This window comes from Mytilus californianus, unplaced genomic scaffold (assembly GCF_021869535.1).
Source record: "Mytilus californianus isolate M0D057914Y unplaced genomic scaffold, xbMytCali1.0.p SCAF_4, whole genome shotgun sequence".
In the NCBI taxonomy this organism is placed as follows: domain Eukaryota; kingdom Metazoa; phylum Mollusca; class Bivalvia; order Mytilida; family Mytilidae; genus Mytilus; species Mytilus californianus.
The window spans coordinates 26,130,836-26,153,351 of NW_026262690.1; the positions used below are offsets into that span (position 1 = coordinate 26,130,836).

The following is a 22,516-nucleotide window of genomic DNA, read 5'->3' on the forward strand; positions in this document are numbered from 1 at the left end:
TTGCTGTTATAGCTGCTGTATCATCAGCATTGGTATTGTCTATTTCTTCTTCAGATGGCATTTCTGCAACCCTCCTCTTTCTGTATTGGCATTGAGTCTCTGTGGACTTTCTCTTACGCTTAACAATATGACCAGCTTCTTCAGATGGCACTTGTACGGCTCTTTTACTATCGTAGTGGATGGAGTGCTTGTCTAGTACTAGACAGTATTTGTACCAGTTGATATATCTGCTACGAATTGTGTTGCCCATGGTTCTGAATCATCTGCTTTAATTACCCTAAACATTAATGTAGGTAAATTGATTATAATAACTTATTTCAAACGAAATAGCACATCCTAAATTTTACGGTGATGTTGTAAACCGAGCCTGAAAATTTAGATACGATCCGGGTAAACTTATCAATCCTTTAAATAAACTTATTCTAAAAGGTTACCTATTCAACGATGTATTTAAATCAGTGAATTAAAACCATTCTAAATATTACACATATGTACTTTCACGGTACTACTATCTGTCGATACTTATAGTTTAGCATTGCATAAGGTCATGTTTTTTTCTGACTGTTAATGACGTCTTTACACTAAATCCATTGGATGATGGATGTGTACTGATTGATATTTTAGTCTTAGATACATGATTGTTTTCATTAGTTGTTATTGGCATTGAACATGCTGTCAGTAACTGCGAGTACTCTCAGATCTGTACTTAGTGACATTTTGTTTTTGGGATGTATAAGTACCCGTCCACGTTCACTTCGTGTTTTTGTTAGATGTATTTCTATTTGTATCCATCTGATGAGTTAAGCCTTTTTCAACTGATTTTTATAGTTGTTCTTATGTTGTACTGTTACACCACTGTCCCAGGTTAGGAGAGGATTTAGCGCTCAAAAGCATGTTTAACCCCGTCACATTCTTTATGTGCCTGTGCCAAGTCAGGAGCCTGTAGTTTAGTAGTTTTCGTTGGTTCATGTCTGTTATATTTGTTTATCGTAAACTGTTTTGTTATAAGTTAGGTCGTTAGTTTTCTCAATTGAATTGTTTCATATTTTTCATGTCGGGGCATTTTATAGTCAACCATACGGTATGGGTTTTTCTCATTGTTGAAGGCCGTACAGTTGCCTATAATTGCTTACATCCACTTCATTTGAACTTTGGTGGATAGTTGTCTCATTGGCAATCATACCACATCTCCTTATTTTTATACAACATAGTAAGCTATAAAAAGTCCCGAAATGACAAATGCAAAACAATTCAAACGGAAAACTAACGGCCTGATATATGCACAAAACAATCAACGAAAAACATGTATGATATACAGCAACAATCGACAACCACTGAATTACAGGCTCATGACTTTTGACAGACAGATACAAAATTAAAGCTTACTTCCTTTTTGTATAGATTCATGTACAAACTCTATCTTCAAAACAATTTATTATAAAAATTCCCCGTTACAATGAAACAAAAAACCGCTAAATATTTAAATATCCATTATTCCTATAAAATCCATTTATTATCGGACTTGTTTATATCCTGAATTGCCTTAATAACTGCTATAATAACTTAAGGTTTTGGCTAAAAAGTTTCTTAAAATTTGTTTGTGTTATAATAGTTTTTAGTTTTGAAAAGCACATTTCAACGGGGTTCTGGTCGGGTGAATTTACTGGTAGAAACCCATACTCAGTACCTTGCATATGAAAAAATTATTAACAAAACTACCGAACCCGAGGGTAAATTCTAAAAGGGGGATGCCCATACAAAATGACATAATCGAACGTTAAAATTGAGAATGGAAATGGGGAATGTGTCAAAGCAGGAACATATATATTGTCAGAAATACTGTTCCCAGGTCAAAGAGACAACAACCCGACCAAAGAGCAAAAAAAAAGCCCAAGGTCACCTATGGGTCTTCAACTCAGCGAGAAAATCCCGCACCCGGAGGTGGGATCCGGCTGGCCCCTATACAAAAATGTGTACTATTTCAGTGAAAATAGACGTCACGCTAAACTCCGAAGCATATAATAAAACTAAAATTTAGAACAAAAAACATACAAGACTAACAAAGGCCAGAGGCTCCTGACTTGGGACAGGCCAAAAATGCCTGTGGGGTTAAACATGTTTTGTGAGATCTCAACCCTCCCCTATACCTCTAGCCAATGTAGAATAAACAAACACACAGCAATACGCACAGTAAAACTCAGTTAAAAAGAGGTCCGAGTCCGATGTAAGAATAGGTAACAGAAGAAACTAAGCAAAATGATAATGATAAAAATTAACAAAGGACTACTAGCAGTTACTGACATGCCAGCTCCAGACCTCAATTTAACTGATTGAAAGATTAAGTTTTCATCAAGCACAATCCCTCCCGTTAGGGGTTTAGTATCATACATCATAAAATAAATGAGAAGAACATAACCCGTATCATGCCAACAACTGGTTTTAGAATAAATGTGTTTATTTCCGATGCAAAGACCCTATGAGTGAATCAATATTAATTCCAAGATATGCCATCTTAAATGACCTGACAACAGTATCGTAACTATATCCCCTCTGAATAAGTCTGTTTAAAGGTTTGATTAGCTTTGAGGTGAATGCTGACATTTTTGTGCTTTATTTAGAATATTACCATAAAAGATTGGATGTGAAATACCTGATCGTATAAGATGTCTGCATGTTGATTCATATTTACGAATGATGTCCTTGAACGATGATAAAATTTAGTAAATGTTTTGACTAGTTTGTGATATCGAAAACCCTGGTGTAATAATTTTTCAGTAACACAGAGATTTCTTTCGTTAAAATCAAATACATTGTTACATACACGAACGAATCGAACAAGTTGAGATATCATAAGATGGTGACAAGGGAACGTCACCATCTAAAAATGGATAATTAACAATAGGAAATGAAAAATCATCTCTTTTATCGTAAATTTTGGTATTAAGCTTCCCGTTAAAGATATAGATATCAAGATCCAAGAAAGGACAGTGTTCATTGTCAGTATTAGCTTTATTTAAAGTCAGTTCAGCAGGATAAATCCCTTTCGTGTACATACTGAGGTCGTCATTGTTGAGAGCTAATATATCATCCAAATATCTAAAAGTGTTATTAAATTTTTGTATCAGATATTGTTTCGATGGGTCTTTGCTGATTTTAGTCATAAATTGTAACTCGTAACAAAACAGAAACAGGTCCGCAATAAGTGGTGCACAACTTGACGATATACGGAATCTCCATAGCAAACAAAAATGTTTTCTAGTAAAAATTCAAGTGCAGTTATCGTATCAAAGCAGGTCCGTTGTTACTAAAAAATGACCTAAAAGAGTTTGAACATATATATTCACATTCTGACTTTTTAAATGCCTATTTAATTAGATGTGTGATTTTTTTCTTAATGAGATTATGAGGCAAAGTGGTAAATGGGGTAGAAAAATCAAAACTTTGAACAGATTCGAAATCACCAATATAAGCATGCAATTAATCAAGTACTTCCAACGAATTTTTGACATTCCAAAAGTAATTAATTCCACTATTTTTATAGGCCTTATTTGAACAATTTATTACCAGATTTTTGATTGTACCAAGTTTACTAGTAAGTGGAATAGACAGTTTAGTAGTGGGACAATGGCTTGAAGACGAAATAAATCTTTATTTGTAAGGTGTTTTGTGCAGCTTCGGAAGCCAGTACATAGTTGGAACTTTCATTGTATTTGGTTCTGCTTGTAAAGAGGTAGCTAAAAGTTTATGTTTGTTACATATGTCATTTTTCCGAAAATGGAGTCAGTTGGAATGTTGGTAAATTCGTGATTTCCGTATGCAGAACCTCAATGTAAAATTTACGTCAAACAATAATGATATTATTGGCAGCCTTATCAGCCGGGACAAAAACAAATTCCTTGAGTTCTTTTAGCTTATGTTAGATACGAGATATAGGGCTATTAAGGTACAACAACCAACGGAACAAATGGAAAACAACTGTTATATTCCTGTCTTTGTACAGGCATTTTCCGAAGAAAAGTTGGTTGAACCTGGTTTTATAGCTAGCTTAACCTCCTTCTTGTTCTTGTATAAAATTAAGGATTCTCTCGGCTTTGTGGGTGTGGAAAGCGCAATTACCAACAATTATGATATCATTGGGAAAAAAATCAGTCGCCAAAAACAGGCCTGTGTTTACCTTGCCGCATACCAAAAATTAAGATAACGCTATGTATTTGATGGACCGTTAACAAAATTGTAGTATAGAACGCAGTTAAGTCCAATCAAAACATTTAGTCAAACAACTGGAATAAATCTCCCTTCTTCGATATATACACTGTTCCATTTTTGTGATTGACCATAGCTTCTGTTTGCATAGATCAACCTGAAACCGCTCTCGGTCATGAAATTGATTTGATGTGGCCTTTTAGTTAGGCAAAAGTCTAAATACGCTTTGTTATATCTCCTATTTCCCGGTGTAAATCTATTTCCGGCCGGACGGCTTTTAAATGTAAAATAAAGATCTCTGGACATGGTGCGATAAATAGTGGACACATCTATATAGATATTATCATTCGCAAAAACGAAGCAACTTGTCCTTCAATTCCCTTGCTGTAATTGAGGGATTTTCTTTCTTAATAGATTCGATTAATCTAATGTCTGATTCTTTTATTTATTTTTAACAAGCAAAATGTGTTCCTTCTCTTCTCTGAGATAAAGCCTTCTGTGACATAACTTTTCAAAAAATTTGGTAGATATTGTCTATTGATAATAAATTTGATGGCAATTTTGACGTAAATTCCTCTAAGTACTTCGCCAGTTTTAAAGTTTGCCCCAGCTTCTTTACTTGTACAATTAAACTTCTAAGGTCTCGCTTGGTATCCTTTCTTGTTAAATATTCACGACCGTAACTATTATTCTTTGCTGCCATATTCGATCCGCTTAAAATTTTTCGATGGGCGGGAAATTTCCAACTGACAAACAGACTGATTTTACGGGAATAAAAAGAAACATCTGACAATTTTATTTACATTTGTTTCCGTGAACAGTAAAAGGAATGACTTTTTATCAATCTTCGAGTGGTTGATATGTTTTAATATATTTTTGTCTGACTCATCAAATGTCTTAACATTTAAAAAAAAAAATAATAGACATACTCTGATTTCAAGCATTTAAAAATTTAATGAACAGATTTTTGCCAACACGACGGATATCATTAGGTGAGCAAGATATGCTTACCTTTTTTAAGCACTTGATGATACCCCTGGTTGTTGATGGGGTTAATATTGCTCAATCTTTGTTTTTTTTTTATAAATTGTAGATTTTATATCTCGCCAATGGTGTCTCTTTTTTCTTCGACTTGAGGCTTATTATTTGACTCCTTGGTTTCGTCTGCCTCTTTTTTTAAATTGTGTTTTAACAATTATGACATTGTGATTATACTTTAATGTATTTTTATTTTATTTCCTGACAATTATTATTTCAATTATACCTGCCTCTTTTTCCCAATAGAACAATATACCTTTAGTATACGGAATGCTCTCCCAAATTTAGTAGGTTTTCAATGGATAAAGGGGATGTAATGGAACCGAAATGCTTATTCGAATCCAGGAGAGATCCCGTTGAAGCACTTCAGTCGGACAGTAAGTGTCAGTTACGGAAGAATGTTTGCAGGTCTCAAAACCAGTCGTTAATGGATGAGCTTGAAGATGAAGTTCACGGTAAAAGTGTGGAATTTGATAGTGCTAAGGAACACATCAAGTCTTTGAAGAAAACAAAAGCACCAATCCGAATTTAAAGGTTAGCAAAACTAAAGCTCAGTGTGAACAGTGTCATATGATCATGAGACTAGGACATACAAAACGGAATTGTGAACTTGGCATGCGCGAAGGGTCACAGGTTTAAAATGATTTTGATAAGCCCGATGTCGCGAAAAAGCAATTTTACGACGCATCTACAACTGTCAAAAATGTGAGCAAGTACCTTATGAAACTGAAACAAAACTTGGCGCTTGAAAAAAAACACAGATGAGAATACGTGCGTAACATTGTCCAGCAAAGCTTTTCCACATTTGTTAACACAAACAAAAGAATAAAAGGAAAGTCCGATCCAGATTTCTTTGGAGGAGAGAGGGGTCAAGTTTCCAAAATTTATGACACCTCAAACTACAACATCTACTATACCTAGCTCTACAGTAACTCCCGCGAGTGCTTCTTCTTTGCAGTTTATGCCGAATTGAACGGTTTACATTTATTTGAAACATTCAGTACATAAAAATGGCAGTATTAACATGACGTCCAAAATTAAGTTTAGTGTCGGTCTACATATATAAAAAGAAATCCTATATGTAGCATTATATTTGTATGGGTAATGATATCGGTTTATTATTGTCGTATTGGGTTCTTATTATTTCAGTGTACATTTTGGTACAAAGCCTATGTATCAAGGTGTTACATTTTAAAAACAAATGTGTTGTGAAGTAGTTTCGATGAGCACAAACTCTTCGCGTTTCTGAAAAAGGAGGATCATAGATACGTATACTATCCACCAAAGTTCAAATGAAGTGGATGTAAGCAATTATAGGCAACCGTACGGCCGTCAATAATTAGAAAAAACCATACCGGATAGTCGGCAATATAAAAGGCCATCTGGAAATTTCAACTACCCGAGGATAGTTCGCTTGTCTTTGAGTGGTGCATAAATACATACAATGTCGATTATCTTTTGCAAAGCCACGGTTTGTGACTATTCTAGATATAAAAGCCTTGTTTTACGGTGGTAGTCAAAATGTTTGCACTCAATCAATCGATTCATGACAAATTGTTAAATTATTCTCATTCTTCATCAATAATATGTACTGTGGATTCATTATTATTCGTTGGATACCAATGATTACGTGGGTAGAGGTAAATCACGAATTTAAATGTTCAACGAAGTACATTTTTTCTATAGGCTTGTACGCAGACTAAGGAAAATCCACGAAATCAAGTATCCACGAAAATACAATTATTCCTCAATCCACAGTATACCACGTTTGTCGATTGATGTTAAATAATACACAAAACAATCAAATTGAATTAATTCTCATGTCAACAGAGAACACTGACGAATGTAATGTCAAATAAAGCACACACACACATGCACAAACACAATTTATTAAGAAGAGTAAATGAAATATTTTTTAGTATATCATTCAAAAGTCTGCTCTGTGCATCGAAAAGTACTATCACTCGAACAATTCAGAAAGTATTATCTTTGAAAAGAACTTTAAGCACCTCAGAAAATAATCTGTTGTGTATTCATTTTTTACTGTGCTGCCAGGAAAGCTATACAAATTTGAACTGAACCTTATTTACACTTTTAACTATTTAAAGATTCCCAAGTTGAAAATTTCATAATGCATTTTTCAAAGTATGTATTAAAATAAGATAACGATTTATTGTGACGACCAAAGAATTTCTATATCACTTATGCAATAACAATAATAAATAGTTACTGAGGTCATGCAAGTCTACTTTAAAAAGACTTAATGTAAAGTCAAATTTGAAAAAAATGAAAGGTACCAACTTCTTGAGGAAAATTTGATCATATGCTTTGACTTTTTTTTTTACCTTTTTGGGTCCATTTTTGAAAAAAAAATGGTATAATTGACTATTCAATTGATTTTAATTTTAATTTTTGATGAAAGTTATTCGCGAAACACTTGTTGTGCCCAATGAATTCATGGCATTCATTTTCTCAAATTTTATTGAAAACAAATATTGAGACTTAAAAATAAAAATTTGCATTTGACAAATTTCATTATTATAAGATATAATGTTTGCATAATAAATTTAATTATATGTATATTCTTTCATGTTTTTTTATGGTATTGATGATTGTATATGTATGCTATTGTCTGAGGCTTTGACGTAGTGAAGGTAACATAATGGTATTCTTAAAACTGCACAAAAGTTTGAAGATGTGACACATGATTTCGATGTTTCATGATAGGTAAGATCATTTGTGCAAGTATTGTGTAGATACTTAGATAAACCGTTAATATAAGTAGAAGCATGTATCATTAATTTCTAAATATGTTACAAACTGATGGAACGTTATGCGTTGTTCATATCAAACGGATATTAGTGTTTTACAGTTTGGAAACAGATCAATATTCAGCAGCAATGATGGCATTAGGTACTATTTTACTGCCTTAAAAAAAGATGGGGTCAGGTTTAAAATTATTTGTGCTATTTTCAATTCTAACAATTTTAAATGGATATGAATATTATGATGACATGAGAGAAGTTAAACAAAAAATGCTGGAGAAGTACAATGTTGATGCCGTTCCGAAATCTGCTAGTAATGTGTCTCTTGTGGTGAACGCTACTTTGTATGTTATGGCTCTCAGTGGTTTGGATGAGAAACATCAAGTTCTATCGATGTCGGTATTTTGGATTATTAGTTGGCAGGATGTTATATTCAAATGGGACAACACGAAATATAAATCTGTAAAAGAAATGACAGTTAAAGTTAGAGACCTGTGGGTACCTGATGTTTTTGTTGTAAATGCTCTCAAGGATATGCGCGTTAGTCGTTTGGAGGAAAATGAATATGTGAATGCGTTATCAGATGGACATATGACGTGGTATCCGTCAACAGAATTGATGACGTCATGCTCTGTGGATATTTCAAAATATCCCTTTGACATTCAAGTGTGCAGCATACGAATAGAATCCTGGTACCACAATAGTAAAGATTTTGTTTTAAATCCTGGAAATCCTGGAATCGATTTTTCTGAAAGTCATTTTCTAGAAAATGGAGAATGGAAAGTTACTAACTTAACATTATTTTCATATAACTATACGGATTATCTCGATAACACAACATTTTATACTGGAATTAAATATTTGATTACATTGAAGAGGAGATCTTCTTACCACCTGTTGACCACGGGTTTTCCATTTATTATCCTTATGTTTCTGAACACACTCTCTGTTATCATCCCGACGGAATGTGGAGAAAAATTAGGATTTTGTATGGCACAGTTTTTAACAGTTATTGTTTTTCTGACACTTGTTGCACAGTCAATGCCCGTTTCTTCACTTACAGTTTCATATTTTACATTAATTATTGCTTCTCAAATTTTAATCAGTGGATTTTCGACGTTAATTGTTGCTGTTAGCATTTATTTTCAAAATAAATCGGAAAACAAGAAACCGCCCTTGTTCCTGCAAATTGTGTTAACACCAGTTCTTTATTTACAAAATGTGTTTAAAAATCCCGAAAAAGAAGACAATGAGGAACATGCAATAACATGGACGCATTTTGATGAAAGGGTAAACTGCATTTTACGAGTTGTTTTGTTTATCAATATCGGAGTTTCTATTTCACTGTATGCAATATTTGTACTGATCAATTGAAAGTAAGATAATAACCTAACTTTAGTAAGAACTGTATGATAGATATTGTTGAATTGAATTGAAGAACAAACCATGGAGTAATATAAATAAATAAATCTGGCAAAGAAGTCAAACATTTACTGTCATAATTTAGCCCGACAATCATACTGACGCGTGTAAAAACAATACTAACATTTAGACAACCACGGGACACATCATATGTTAGTTAACATGGTAGGAAATAAAATATGTATAAAGCAAATAATTCGGGTAGACTTTGTAAGATGTAATACCACCAACGCCTTGACTGAAAATTTTGAATCATTCAAAAATGTATGAATGAAATTCAAAAAGGATGGCATATATTGCCCGTTCTCATATATGTAGTACCTGTTTTGGTATATCCAAAGTACCGGTAACCCCGTACGCTCTGATATGTAAATAACAGTATATTGACATCCCGCTCTCAAATGTCTTGAAATTGAAAAACATTAACATCGAAAGCAGTGGGGACCAAGAATAGGTGGTGTGCGTCTTATTAATAAACGAATACACAAACTAGCCTAAATGTGAGAGAATGATTTATCACACGTAAGAGAAGTTATCTCAACAATAAATACGCCATAAATTAAAAAAAAAAAAACATAAGAGCAAACATCTTAGTTTAGATCAGGTCGTTGATTTTCACAATTCATCATACCAGTGTTTTATAGCTTACTGTACGGGTTTTATTCATAGTGTAAATCAGTGTAAGGCCGTAAGGTGACCTGTAATTGATCACATCTTTGTCTTTTGGTCTATGGATATTGTCTCATTGACAATCATACCATACAATCATTTTAAAAGGCTAAAAACGCAGTTTAGCTGCATTATGTCAAATTTTTAGTATTTATAAAGAAAAAAAAAATGAACGAATAAGCAGTGGTGTTAAATTGATGTCCTTAACTGCAGTCACGGTTTTCTCAAGATGTCAGACGAAGAACAAGTAAAAAAAAGTGTTCGGAAGGTACGCAAGAGGTAGAATCATTCTTAAGATTTTTTTTGTGTTAAAACGCGTATACCTCGAAAGGGGGCAACATTGGAACGTATCTCGTGCAGAGGTTTTCGGTTCGACATGAACCTTTTTAAATAATTCATACGTCGTGAAATACCATAAACATTTTGAAAATCATTGTTATTATAAATAAATAAAGCTAAGCGGTTTATATAAAATAACTGCCATTGATTGAATTATTTTTAAAATTGTCAAATTCCTTTGAATATCATACAGCTATTGCCATACGGTAATAAATACGAAAATAAGTCTCACAAAACGATACAAAGGCCATATACACGCATTTTGAAAAATAAAAGAGGGATCATTCGAATTTTAAAGAGAATAATAATAATCCGCTAAAGATAACGTAATGATAATATTGTTTTTGTATGTAAATCGGATTACTACGAGTGTAAAAGAATTAGGGATAAATGAGCACTCAGGTAATCCCACATACAAAAACATATCATTTGACAAGGATGAGACTTTGGCGAATCACAAGTCCTTCATGGCTTCAATGAACATTACACTGAACAGCAAACCTGAATACTTACCTTGCTTGTTATTGATACCGAAGCTTCACAAAATTCTGTACAAACAACGGTACATTGCCGACTGGATTCTTAAACAATGTGAAGAACTCAACCCTGTTTACCACCATTTCCCGTGTGAAATTGAAAACACGTCTAAACGACACAATCAATATTAAAATGGTAGCATACGCTATACATTTATTGATTTGGGATAGTGAACAAAAAGGTAAAACATGCTATACAGAGGAACAAGTAATCAGTATGCTGGAGTTTCTTATTGACAACATATGAGTCGGAGTTCCTTCAGACACTTATCAAAAACAAGAAGATCAAAGAAGCCAGATCATTCAGACAATTCAAACTTTTCTGATTTGCTTGTATTAATATATTATCCAGAACTAGAAATTAAAGAAACAATAGACATGACTCCGCCTCAATTTTAGACTTATACCTCAAATTTGACATAAGCGTTCATCTCCGTACCAGAATATATGACAAACGAGACGATTATAATTTTGAAATTATAAATCCCCCCACCTTAGCAGCAATATACTAACTTCACCTGCATATGGGATATACATTTCCCAACTCATTCAGTATTCCAGAGCTTGTAGCTACTACTCACACTTTATAAAACGTCAACAGTGTCTGAGCAGAAAGTTAATGAACCAGGGTTATGTCAAGGAGCGTCTCGTCCTTTTTCTAAAAGAGTGCATCGGAAGATACCTATACCTTGTTGATAAATATTCCGTATCAACTTCACAATTAATATACGTTGGTCTTGAAGTATAGATTCTAGGTATGATTTGTTGGTGTGGTTCATAAGTGTTTCTCGTTTCTCGTTTTTTATATAGATTAGACCGTTGGTTTTCCTGTTTGAATTGTTTTACACTAGTCATTTTGGGGCCCTTTATAGCTTGCTGTTCGGTGTGAGCCAAGGCTCCGTGTTGAAGGCCAACTTTGACCATTATTGTTGACTTTTTACACATTGTGACTTGGATGGAGAGTTGTCTCATTGGCACTCATACCACATCTTATTTCTAATGACGTTGTTTATCATCTTAGTGGGTTTTTTTTTTATTTGTCTTTGTATATTTTTAACCTTTAATGTTTAGTTCTTTTTTGGGGAATATACTTTTGACGTGACTCGGTATTTATATATCCCGCCATTGTGTTATTGGCCTATGGTAATTTTTGTATTCTTGTCTTTCAATTTTGCTTATGTACTTTGCCTATAGAGTGTCTATATGCCATTTTGTTTCCTTTGTTGAAATAGTTATTTGTTTTTTAAGTGATTAAGATTATAATACAATGTTGACTGCTGTATCCCAATCTTTGACATTTTTACCTATTATGAAATTGAGAATGGAAATGGGGAATATGTCAAAGAGACAACAACCCGACCAAAGAGCAGACAACAGTCGACGGCCACCAATGGGTCTTCAACGCAGCGAGAAAATCCCGCACCCGGAGGTGGTCCTCAGCTGGCCCCTTAATGAAATTGTGTACTAGTTCAGTGAAAATTGACCTCACACTAAACTCCAAAACATATAAATTAACTAAAATTAAAAAAACATACAAGACTAACAAAGACCAGAGGCTCCTGACTTGGAACAGGCGCAAAAATGCGGCGGGGTTAAACATGTTTTGGGAGATCTCAACCCTCCCCTATACCTCTAGCCAATGTAGAATAAAGAAACGTATAGTAATACGCACAGTAAAACTCAGTTTAAAAGAAGTCCGAGTTACCTATTATGTCTGTTTGTTTAGCTCACACATTGTCAATATAATGAAATTCTATGCGACTGTCTTAAAAGTGAGAGGTTTAGCTAGCAATAAAACCAAGTTTAATCTACCATTTTCTACATAAGTTAATGCCTGTACCTAGTCAGGAAGTATAACAGTTGTTTTCCAATCGTTTAATGTTTATGAGATTTTGGTTTTGCCATTTGATAAAGGACTTTCCGTTTTCAATTTTCCTTGGAGTTCGGTATTTTTGTTGGTTTACTTTTTAAAGGCAAATAACTAATCTGTTGAAGATATTATTATAGGTATTTATTCAATTGAATACACAAAATGTACAGCAAACAGATAATCAAGGGTTGAGTGAGGTATGTTAATATGGTCACCTAATTTTCACCAATTCGGTAATAAATCCATACTATAAAGGTGTCCGTTTTGCTATGCAGGATGTATAAAAACGCAGACCCGTCAATTCGAAATAGGGACGTTAAATCAGATGATTCGTGGAGGGATAGTGTCACTCTCTCTCTCTCTCTGCACAAAACGAACCATAGCAACAAGACTTTGAGCGATCCATATGTGCAATTCTGTCCCTATCTAACATTAACAGTGGTATTCTTTATCCCCCGCTCATCTCGGTCGACCCACATTGCAGAACATATGCGTATTGGATTAATTGTGTTCTCTCACTGCATATTCATGAAATATTTGTTACTAGAAGTTAATCAATCAAAAATTATCCTTCGTAGAGTAAACTCTTTGATTAACTCGTCAAGTATACAGGTTTTATTCTGTCTACCGTCACAACATACACTGGAATTGATACATATGCGAGAAGAAAAGAAAACTAGATATGTCGGAACGACACGAATGGTCCCGTCTCAAAAAGTTGAAAAATCTGCAATTTCAACAACACATGTGGACACAAATATACATTGATAGTATCAAGCTCTCAAGACCAATACTAGTTTGATGAAAAATTTCCTTGTGTAATGAGTTATTAAATTTCAAACTATCAGCAAACAGGAAGTGGATGTACTGCAGATCTAACAAGATGTGTTAAAACGACATGAAAATCAGCATAGCGGAACGAAACATAAACTTGATCTGTAACTCATCATGGTAGTCTCACATATCAAAAATCAGCGCAAAATCTGGAGACGTATAGAAAAAAAGTCCGTATAACTGTGATTTTCAACAATTTTCAAAGTCTTAAACCCTTAATTTCGGCAAAAATTAGCGGAGCAGAACTTAACTTAAACTTGATCTGTAACTCATCATGGTTAACTTACATACCAAAAATCAGCCCAATATCTAAAGGCGTTTAGAAAAAAGTCTCTAGAACTGTGATTTTCAACAATTTATCAAAGTCCAAAGCCCGTAATTTCGGCAAAAATTTTCGGAGCGGATTGAAACTTAAACTTAATCTGTAACTCATCATGGTTAACTCACATACCAAAAATCAGCCCAATATCTGAAGGCGTTTAGAAAAAAGTCGGTATAACTGTGATTTTCAACAATTTATCAAAGTCCAAAGCCCGTCATTTCCGCAAAAATAAGGGGAGCGGAACGAAACTTATACTTGATCTGTAACTCATCATGGTTAACTCACATATCAAAAATCAGCCCAATATCTGAAGACATTTAGAAAAAAAGTCCGTATAACTGTGGATTTCAACAATTTATCAAAGTCCAAAGCCCGTAATTTCCGCAAAAATTAGCGGAGCGGAACGACACTTAAACTTAATCTGTCACTCATCATGGTTAACTCACATACCAAAAATCAGCCCAATATCTGAAGGCGTTTAGAAAAAAAGTCCGTATAATGGTTTGTTGCGGAATGACGGATTGACGGAATGACAGAATGACGGAATGACGGACAAGGGTAAAACTATATGGCCCCGACAACTTTGTTGCGGGCCATACAAATGCATGCAGCAAATCTGAAATGTTCATTTAAATTGTTGAGTTTTTAAAAGAAGTATTTATCTCAATATTTCGACTTAGGATAAACAATAGAACTGAAACATTGTGTCATATTTAATAAGGTAAACAAGTAGCTTTTGTTAAATGGGCATTTAAAAAGTCGAATACATATGTTCAAACTCTTTTAGGTCATTTTTTAGTAGCAACAAACAAAAAAACTATGTCAATTGGACATGCTTTGATACTATATCTGCCCTTGAATTTTTACTTGATAACATTTTTGTTCGCTTTGGAGATTCCGTGTATCGTCAAGTTATCGGAATTCCAATGGGGACTAACTGTGCACCACTTATTGCGGACCTATTTTTGTATTGTTATGAGTTACAATCAGCAAAGACCCATCGAAACAACATCTTATACAAAAATTTAACAATACTTTTAGATATTTGGATGATATATTGGCTCTCAATAATGACGACTTCAGTATGTATACTAAAGAAATTTATCCTGTTGAACTTACTTTAAATAAAGCTAATACTAACAATGACCACTGTCCTTTCCTCGATCTTGATATCTATATCATTAACGGGAAGCTTAATACAAACATTTATGATAAAAGAGATGATTTTTTCATTTCCTATCGTTAATTATCCATTTTTAGATGGTGACGTTCCCTTGGCACCATCTTATGGTGTTTATATATCTCAACTTGTACGATTCGCTCGTGTATGTAACAACGTATTAGATTTTAGCGAGAGAAATTTATGTATTACTGAAAAATTATTACACCAAGGTTTTCGATATCATAAAATAGTCAAAACATTTACTAAATTTTATCATCGGTATAAGGACATAATTCGTAAACATAACTCAACATGCAGATATCTTATACGTTCGGGTATTTCACATCCAATCTTTTATGGTAATATTCTTTACAAAGCACAAATATGTCAGTATTCACCTCAAAAGCTAACAAAACCTTTAAACAGACTTATTAAGAAGTATATAGTTACGATACTGTTGTCAGGTCATTAAAGATTGCATATTTTGGCTTTAATATTGATTCACTTATTGGGTCTTTGAGTCGGAATTAACACATTTATTCTAAAACCAGTTGTTGGCATGACACGGATTATGTTCTTCTCATATATTTTATGACGGTATAATACTAAACCCCTAACAGGAGGGATTGTGCCTGATAATCATATGATGAAGACATAATCATTCATTCAGTTTAATTGAGGTCTGGAGCTGGCATGTCAGTAACTGCTAGTAGTCTGTTGTTATTTATGTATTATTGTCATTTTGTTTATTTTCCTTTGTTTCCTATTCTGACATCGGACTCGGACTTCTCTTATACTGAGTTTTACTGTGCGTACTGTTGTGCGTTTGTTTTTTCTACATTGGCTAGAGGTATAGGGGGAGGGTTGAAATCTCAAAAAACATGTTTAACCCCGCCGCATTTTTGCGCCTGTCCCAAGTCAGGAGCCTCTGGCCTTTGTTAGTCTTGTATCATTTTTAATTTTAGTTTCCTGTGTATAATTTGGAGTTTAGTATGACGTCCATTATCACTGAACTAGTATACTTATTTGTTTAGGGGCCAGCTGAAGGACGCCTCTGGGTGCGGGATTTTCTCGCTGCATTGAAGATCCATTGGTGGCCTTCAGCTGTTGTCTGCTCTATGGTCGGGTTGTTGTCTCTTTGACACATTCCCCATTTACATTCTCAATTTTATTTGTGTATTTTCGAGTAAAATATTTTTTTTAAAATGTTTTGAATAAAGAAACATTTGCCAAATTTCCGATTTTCTAATTTTTGATTCCGTAAATTTTAACAGTTGCGGACAAGAAAATCACGCGTGTATTTTCAGTTACGAACATCATCCCGATTTTTGCTATGGTCGATGTCTTCACTAAACGATAACTCCTGTACTTGATATGTGCTAGTTTTGTTTTAGTTTTCCAGTTTTATATGTACGACGATAAATTTTCAGAAAAATGATTTTAATTCTTACGAACTTTAAAAATCTTATTTTTTATTGATTTCCGTCCGTCATCTTTGGATGTCCGTAACTGCAGTAAATATAAGGTTCAGAAAATGTCCTCTAAGCACGTTTATTTACATTTATTACAAATCTATAATGCGTAATCGACAAATAATATTTCCTTTAGTGATTGTAGTTTCAAGCTAATTAATTAACTTTCTTGCCGAAGTTAACCGGTGCGTGACATTGATAAACAATCAACACAGATTCGTGGTGCGTGAAAAATAAGTGAATTGATAAAGCGATGTTAACTTTTTTTCAAATTTACCACGCGGTCACATTTGTTGATTTAACTTTGCCATAACATTGCTATATGATTGGTGCATTTAATTTGTTCTTTAATAATCAAGTATTACTATTTACCTTCCAGTGCACGTTTATTCACATTTTTATGCCCCCGCAACTAAAAGTTGGGGCATATTGTTTTACCCCTGTCCGTCCGTCCCATTATGGGTATATAGTTATTCTACATAACACCTCCTACAGTTTTAATGCTAGGAAGTTTTCACTTTGCTGGCTGTTTGTACATATATTGAAGGTGTGCACGTGGTCAGGGTTTTGATTTTTATTAATATTTGCTCTTTTGGGAGATAGTTGAACTTTGTCATTTTTGGAGTATAAACTTGCATAAGAGGTGCATAGCGTTTCCGGATAACTCCTCCTACAGTGAACCATAGACCTATGTGCTCCCATGCTCAACTTTGTGTATTTTAAAACAGCACTATACATCTGCGGGGGCATCATTTGTGTCTCCCAGACACAATAATAACTCAAAGAAAGTCCTACATTGACTTTGTTATAATACAGTTACTTCAGAGTGGAGTAAGAGGGCATTACTTTGTCTAGTTTGCCTGATTAAGTTGTGTCAGACTCAGACAATGAATTTGAGAACTTTGCTAAGTTTAATATGCAATTTATCAATTACTCCTGACCATCTTCCTTTAAAGTCAGATGTAGATGTTATCAGCAAATACTGCTGAATTGGTATTCTAGTTTCATCACTGTTTTCCCTCGCACTTGCGCTATGCGTTGGCCGAAGTTCTAACCATAGGTCTCGAGATTAGGTCACTGCATACGGAAAAATATCGCCGAATTTGAGTTTGAGAAGACAATAATTCAATAGCACTTACATTTCTTTAGATTTTGATATGATATTTTTTTTATTTTACAAGAAAGTCCACGCAAACTTGTTTTATAGTAAAACGTTGACATTCAAGTATAAAAAAACATATCTAACTTTTTGTTTTGAAATTTAAAGTATCATATAATTTTAACTACTAGGAACGGCCGTTAATGCAAAAGTTTACAAAATAAATAATGAAATTTGTAATATTGTATCAAAATGTCTTCAACAATAATTTGAAGCGCTTTATCAACTTTATAGAATATACAAAAGCAATTTAAGATGTAATTCTCAAATAATTTAAAAAAACTGCATTCATCTGAAATTCTTTGATTTATTTATTTACGATATGAGTACTTGTCAACAAAATTCAAGACATGAATATGTAAATTTAAGGTCAATGAGTGATTTTTTTAGTCGTCATGAAACCACAACACACATACTTGCAAGTGCTTTTGGAAGCAAATGATATGATATCTCATTCAGACAATCATAAAATCTAAATGTAGCATCACTTAATAAAAATAAAAGTTAAGAATCTGTAATCGTTATAAAAATGTATGTAATAGTATGCTTATTCTTACTTTCCACTTCACAACAAACATAAGTTAATGCCATAGTGAAGTGTTAACACTAAAGTTGTGCAAAACCAAGTACTTTTCGTGAGCTCGGATTAATTCCAGGTGCTTAATTACACCTACCCGACACTAAAGAATGAGATTCATACAAAAATGAATTTTCTTAGACCATTTTGATTTGTATCTGCGAATATTACACTATAAATCGTATATTTTTAAGCAAAAAAAAGTTTAACAAAGTCAGATCTCTCTCGAAAGCATTTTGTTTTGCTGTTTGTAAAAGTTGGATGAATTATGTTGCCAACATATTTTTCTAACTTCAATACGTAAAACATTTAAAATAAAACGTAAACATGTAAGAGTTATATTTACTTTGTTCTCTTTTTTCGCATTTTAAGATACTTTATTCCATCATTGGAATTTACTCATGCATGGACGCAAGAGGTATTTTTTTTTTATATTCAGCGATAGAAATAAAGTTTCTTGTTTAAGAAAAGGGATTTTAACAACTTTCTTATTAGATCAGTCAATGAAAATTAAAAAGTTCTGTTGCAGCAAAATACTATTCATTTCTTAAAATGTTAAACTTGGTAACATTTAGCATACAACTTTAGCTCGTTAAACCATAACTGAAAATCTAAATCATGATGCATTTATCTCTTTGAGTATCTGATATATTACTGATAGAATTCTTTCAAAATAGGCGAACATTTGTAAAGAAGCACATAAAATCGGCGAAAAAACGTTCTAAAATATGCCTTAAAATCATCAATTATCAAGTTTCAAATCCATTGATTTATTGTTAAATAACTTTGAATTTCAAGGATGAGTTCACATAGTCTTCTAAGAACTCAAGACGGTCCATTTCATTAATATCATCCTTTCAATCATATTTTATCTCATTAATTAAGTCCCCCAAACAAAGTTTGGAGGCTTATTGTTTTTGCTCAGTTCTTATTATTTTTATTCTTCTTCTTCTTCTTCTTCTTCTTCTTCTTCTTCTTCTTCTTCTTTTTATGGCACCCTCAACGGAGTTGGGGTGACAAATTGTTATTCTACGTTCCTTTTTTTTTCTTTTTATAGCACCCTCAACGGAGTTGGGGTGACATATTGTTATTGTTCCGTTCTTTTTTGTCTTATTTTTATTCTTCCACACATTTTGTCCACGCTATTTCTCGAAATTGGTCAGACCAATGTCGATGGAACTATACCATAATATGAACCGCCATGTGAAGTTGTGCAATATACATTGGAATGGTACAAAATGGCCGCCGTTACCAAGGAAACTGCAAAAATGTGAAAAAAAATCGAAATTCTAAATCTTTTGTTATAAGAGCCAACCTAATGAAACTTTATGCAAATGTTGGCAGTGGTGCCCTGAGGTACCAACAGTACTTAGCTTCTGCAAAATGGCTGCCGTTGCCAAGGAAACTGGAGAAAAGTTTAACATTGACCCTATGGGAAAAAACATCAAACCAGCATTTTCTAAAGGAATATAAGATCAAACTCAAAGAAACATCATGAATATATAACATGGCATAAGTCAATGTTGCAACTGTTGTTGAAATTTTCAAAATGGACACCGTAACCATGGAAACATCGAAAGTATCCAAAAATTTCAAAATGGTCTAAACTAAATGAAACTTATAATAAATTGGTACTGACAATCGGATATTAGACTTTGTACTTCGGAATTTCGAAAATGGCCGCCGTTGCCATGGAAACTGCAAAAATAAAAAATAAATAAAAAATGTTTCAAATTTTCCGAAAATTTACAGACAGATTTGTTGTGATGCATTTAAGTGCTATGACTATTTTCAATTTTCAAAATGGCTGCAGTTTAGTGGCAATGTGGGAAGGGTGCCATCCGCTATTGCTTGCAATGGCAAATCTAGTTTTTCTTATTCTTCTTCCACACATTTTGTCCGTCGTGTTTCTCGGAATTAAATGGACCAATTTTGATGGAACTTTACTATAATGAGGACCCCCATGTAAAGTTGTGCACCTTGGTATGGAATGGTTCAAGATGGCCGCCGTTTCCATGGAAACTGCAAAAATGTGAAAAAAAATCGAAATTCTAAATCTTTTGTTATAAGAGCCAACCTAATGAAACTTTATGCAAATGTTGGCAGTGGTGCCCTGAGGTACCAACAGTACTTAGCTTCTGCAAAATGGCTGCCATTGCCATGGAAACTGGAGAAAAGTTTAACATTGACCCTATGGGAAAAAACATCAAACCAGCATTTTCTAAAGGAATATAAGATCAAACTCAAAGAAACATCATGAATATATAACATGGCATAAGTCAATGTTGCAACTGTTGTTGAAATTTTCAAAATGGACACCGTTACCATGGAAACATCGAAAGTATCCAAAAATTTCAAAATGGTCTAAACTAAATGAAACTTATAATAAATTGGTACTGACAATTGGATATAAGACTTTGTACTTCGGAATTTCGAAAATGGCCGCCGTTGCCATGGAAACTGCAAAAATAAAAAATAAATAAAAAATGTTTCAAATTTTCCGAAAATTTACAGACAGATTTGTTGTGATGCATTTAAGTGCTATGACTATTTTCAATTTTCAAAATGGCTGCAGTTTAGTGGCAATGTGGGAAGGGTGCCATCCGCTATTGCTTGCGATGGCAAATCTAGTTTTTCTTATTCTTCTTCCACACATTTTGTCCGTCGTGTTTCTCGGAATTAAATGGACCAATTTTGATGGAACTTTACTATAATGAGGACCCCCATGTAAAGTTGTGCACCTTGGTATGGAATGGTTCAAGATGGCCGCCGTTTCCATGGAAACTGCAAAAATGTGAAAAAAAATCGAAATTCTAAATCTTTTGTTATAAGAGCCAACCTAATGAAACTTTATGCAAATGTTGGCAGTGGTGCCCTGAGGTACCAACAGTACTTAGCTTCTGCAAAATGGCTGCCATTGCCATGGAAACTGGAGAAAAGTTTAACATTGACCCTATGGGAAAAAACATCAAACCAGCATTTTCTAAAGGAATATAAGATCAAACTCAAAGAAACATCATGAATATATAACATGGCATAAGTCAATGTTGCAACTGTTGTTGAAATTTTCAAAATGGACACCGTTACCATGGAAACATCGAAAGTATCCAAAAATTTCAAAATGGTCTAAATTAAATGAAACTTATAATAAATTGGTACTGACAATTGGAGATAAGACTTTGTACTTCGGAATTTCGAAAATGGCCGCCGTTGCCATGGAAACTGCAAAAATAAAAAATAAATAAAAAATGTTTCAATTTTCCGAAAATTTACAGACAGATTTGTTGTGATGCATTTAAGTGCTATGACTATTTTCAATTTTCAAAATGGCTGCAGTTTAGTGACAATGTGGGAAGGGTGCCATCCGCTATTGCTTGAAATGGCAAATCTAGTTTTTCTAATTCTTCTTCCACACATTTTGTCCGTCGTGTTTCTCGGAATTAAATGGACCAATGTTGATGGAACTTTACTATAATGAGGACCCCCATGTAAAGTTGTGCACCTTGGTATGGAATGGGTCAAGATGGCCGCCGTTTCCATGGAAACTGCAAAAATGTGAAAAAAATCGAAATTCTAAATCTTTTGTTATAAGAGCCAACCTAATGAAACTTTATGCAAATGTTGGCAGTGGTGCCCTGAGGTACCAACAGTACTTAGCTTCTGCAAAATGGCTGCCATTGCCATGGAAACTGGAGAAAAGTTTAACATTGACCCTATGGGAAAAAACATCAAACCAGCATTTTCTAAAGGAATATAAGATCAAACTCAAAGAAACATCATGAATTATATAACATGGCATAAGTCAATGTTGCAACTGTTGTTGAAATTTTCAAAATGGACACTGTTACCATGGAAACATCGAAAGTATCCAAAAATTTCAAAATGGTCTAAACTAAATGAAACTTATAATTAATTGGTACTGACAATTGGAGATAAGACTTTGTACTTCGGAATTTCGAAAATGGCCGCCGTTGCCATGGAAACTGCAAAAATAAAAAATAAATAAAAAATGTTTCAAATTTTCCGAAAATTTACAAACAGGTTTGTTGTGATGCATTTAAGTGCTATGACTATTTTCAGTTTTCAAAATGGCTGCAGTTTAGTGGCAATGTGGGAAGGGTGCCATCCGCTATTGCTTGCAATGGCAA

The 22,516-nt window shown here is 33.8% G+C and overlaps 2 protein-coding genes across 4 annotated transcripts in view; both read left to right on the forward strand.

The window, feature by feature from the left end:
* LOC127737803 (neuronal acetylcholine receptor subunit alpha-7-like) overlaps positions 1-9,640 on the forward strand; it is a 78,158-nt gene extending 68,518 nt beyond the window's left edge. Inside the window, exon 2 of the mRNA XM_052248733.1 lies at positions 8,155-9,640. Coding sequence (XP_052104693.1) covers positions 8,181-9,380 — 1,200 coding nt within the window. The 5' untranslated portion in view covers positions 8,155-8,180 and the 3' untranslated portion in view covers positions 9,381-9,640. The remainder of the gene's footprint in view (positions 1-8,154) is intronic.
* The window catches only part of LOC127737801 (neuronal acetylcholine receptor subunit alpha-10-like), a 151,292-nt gene that overhangs the window by 82,764 nt on the left and 46,012 nt on the right, over positions 1-22,516 (forward strand). The window lies entirely within an intron of this gene.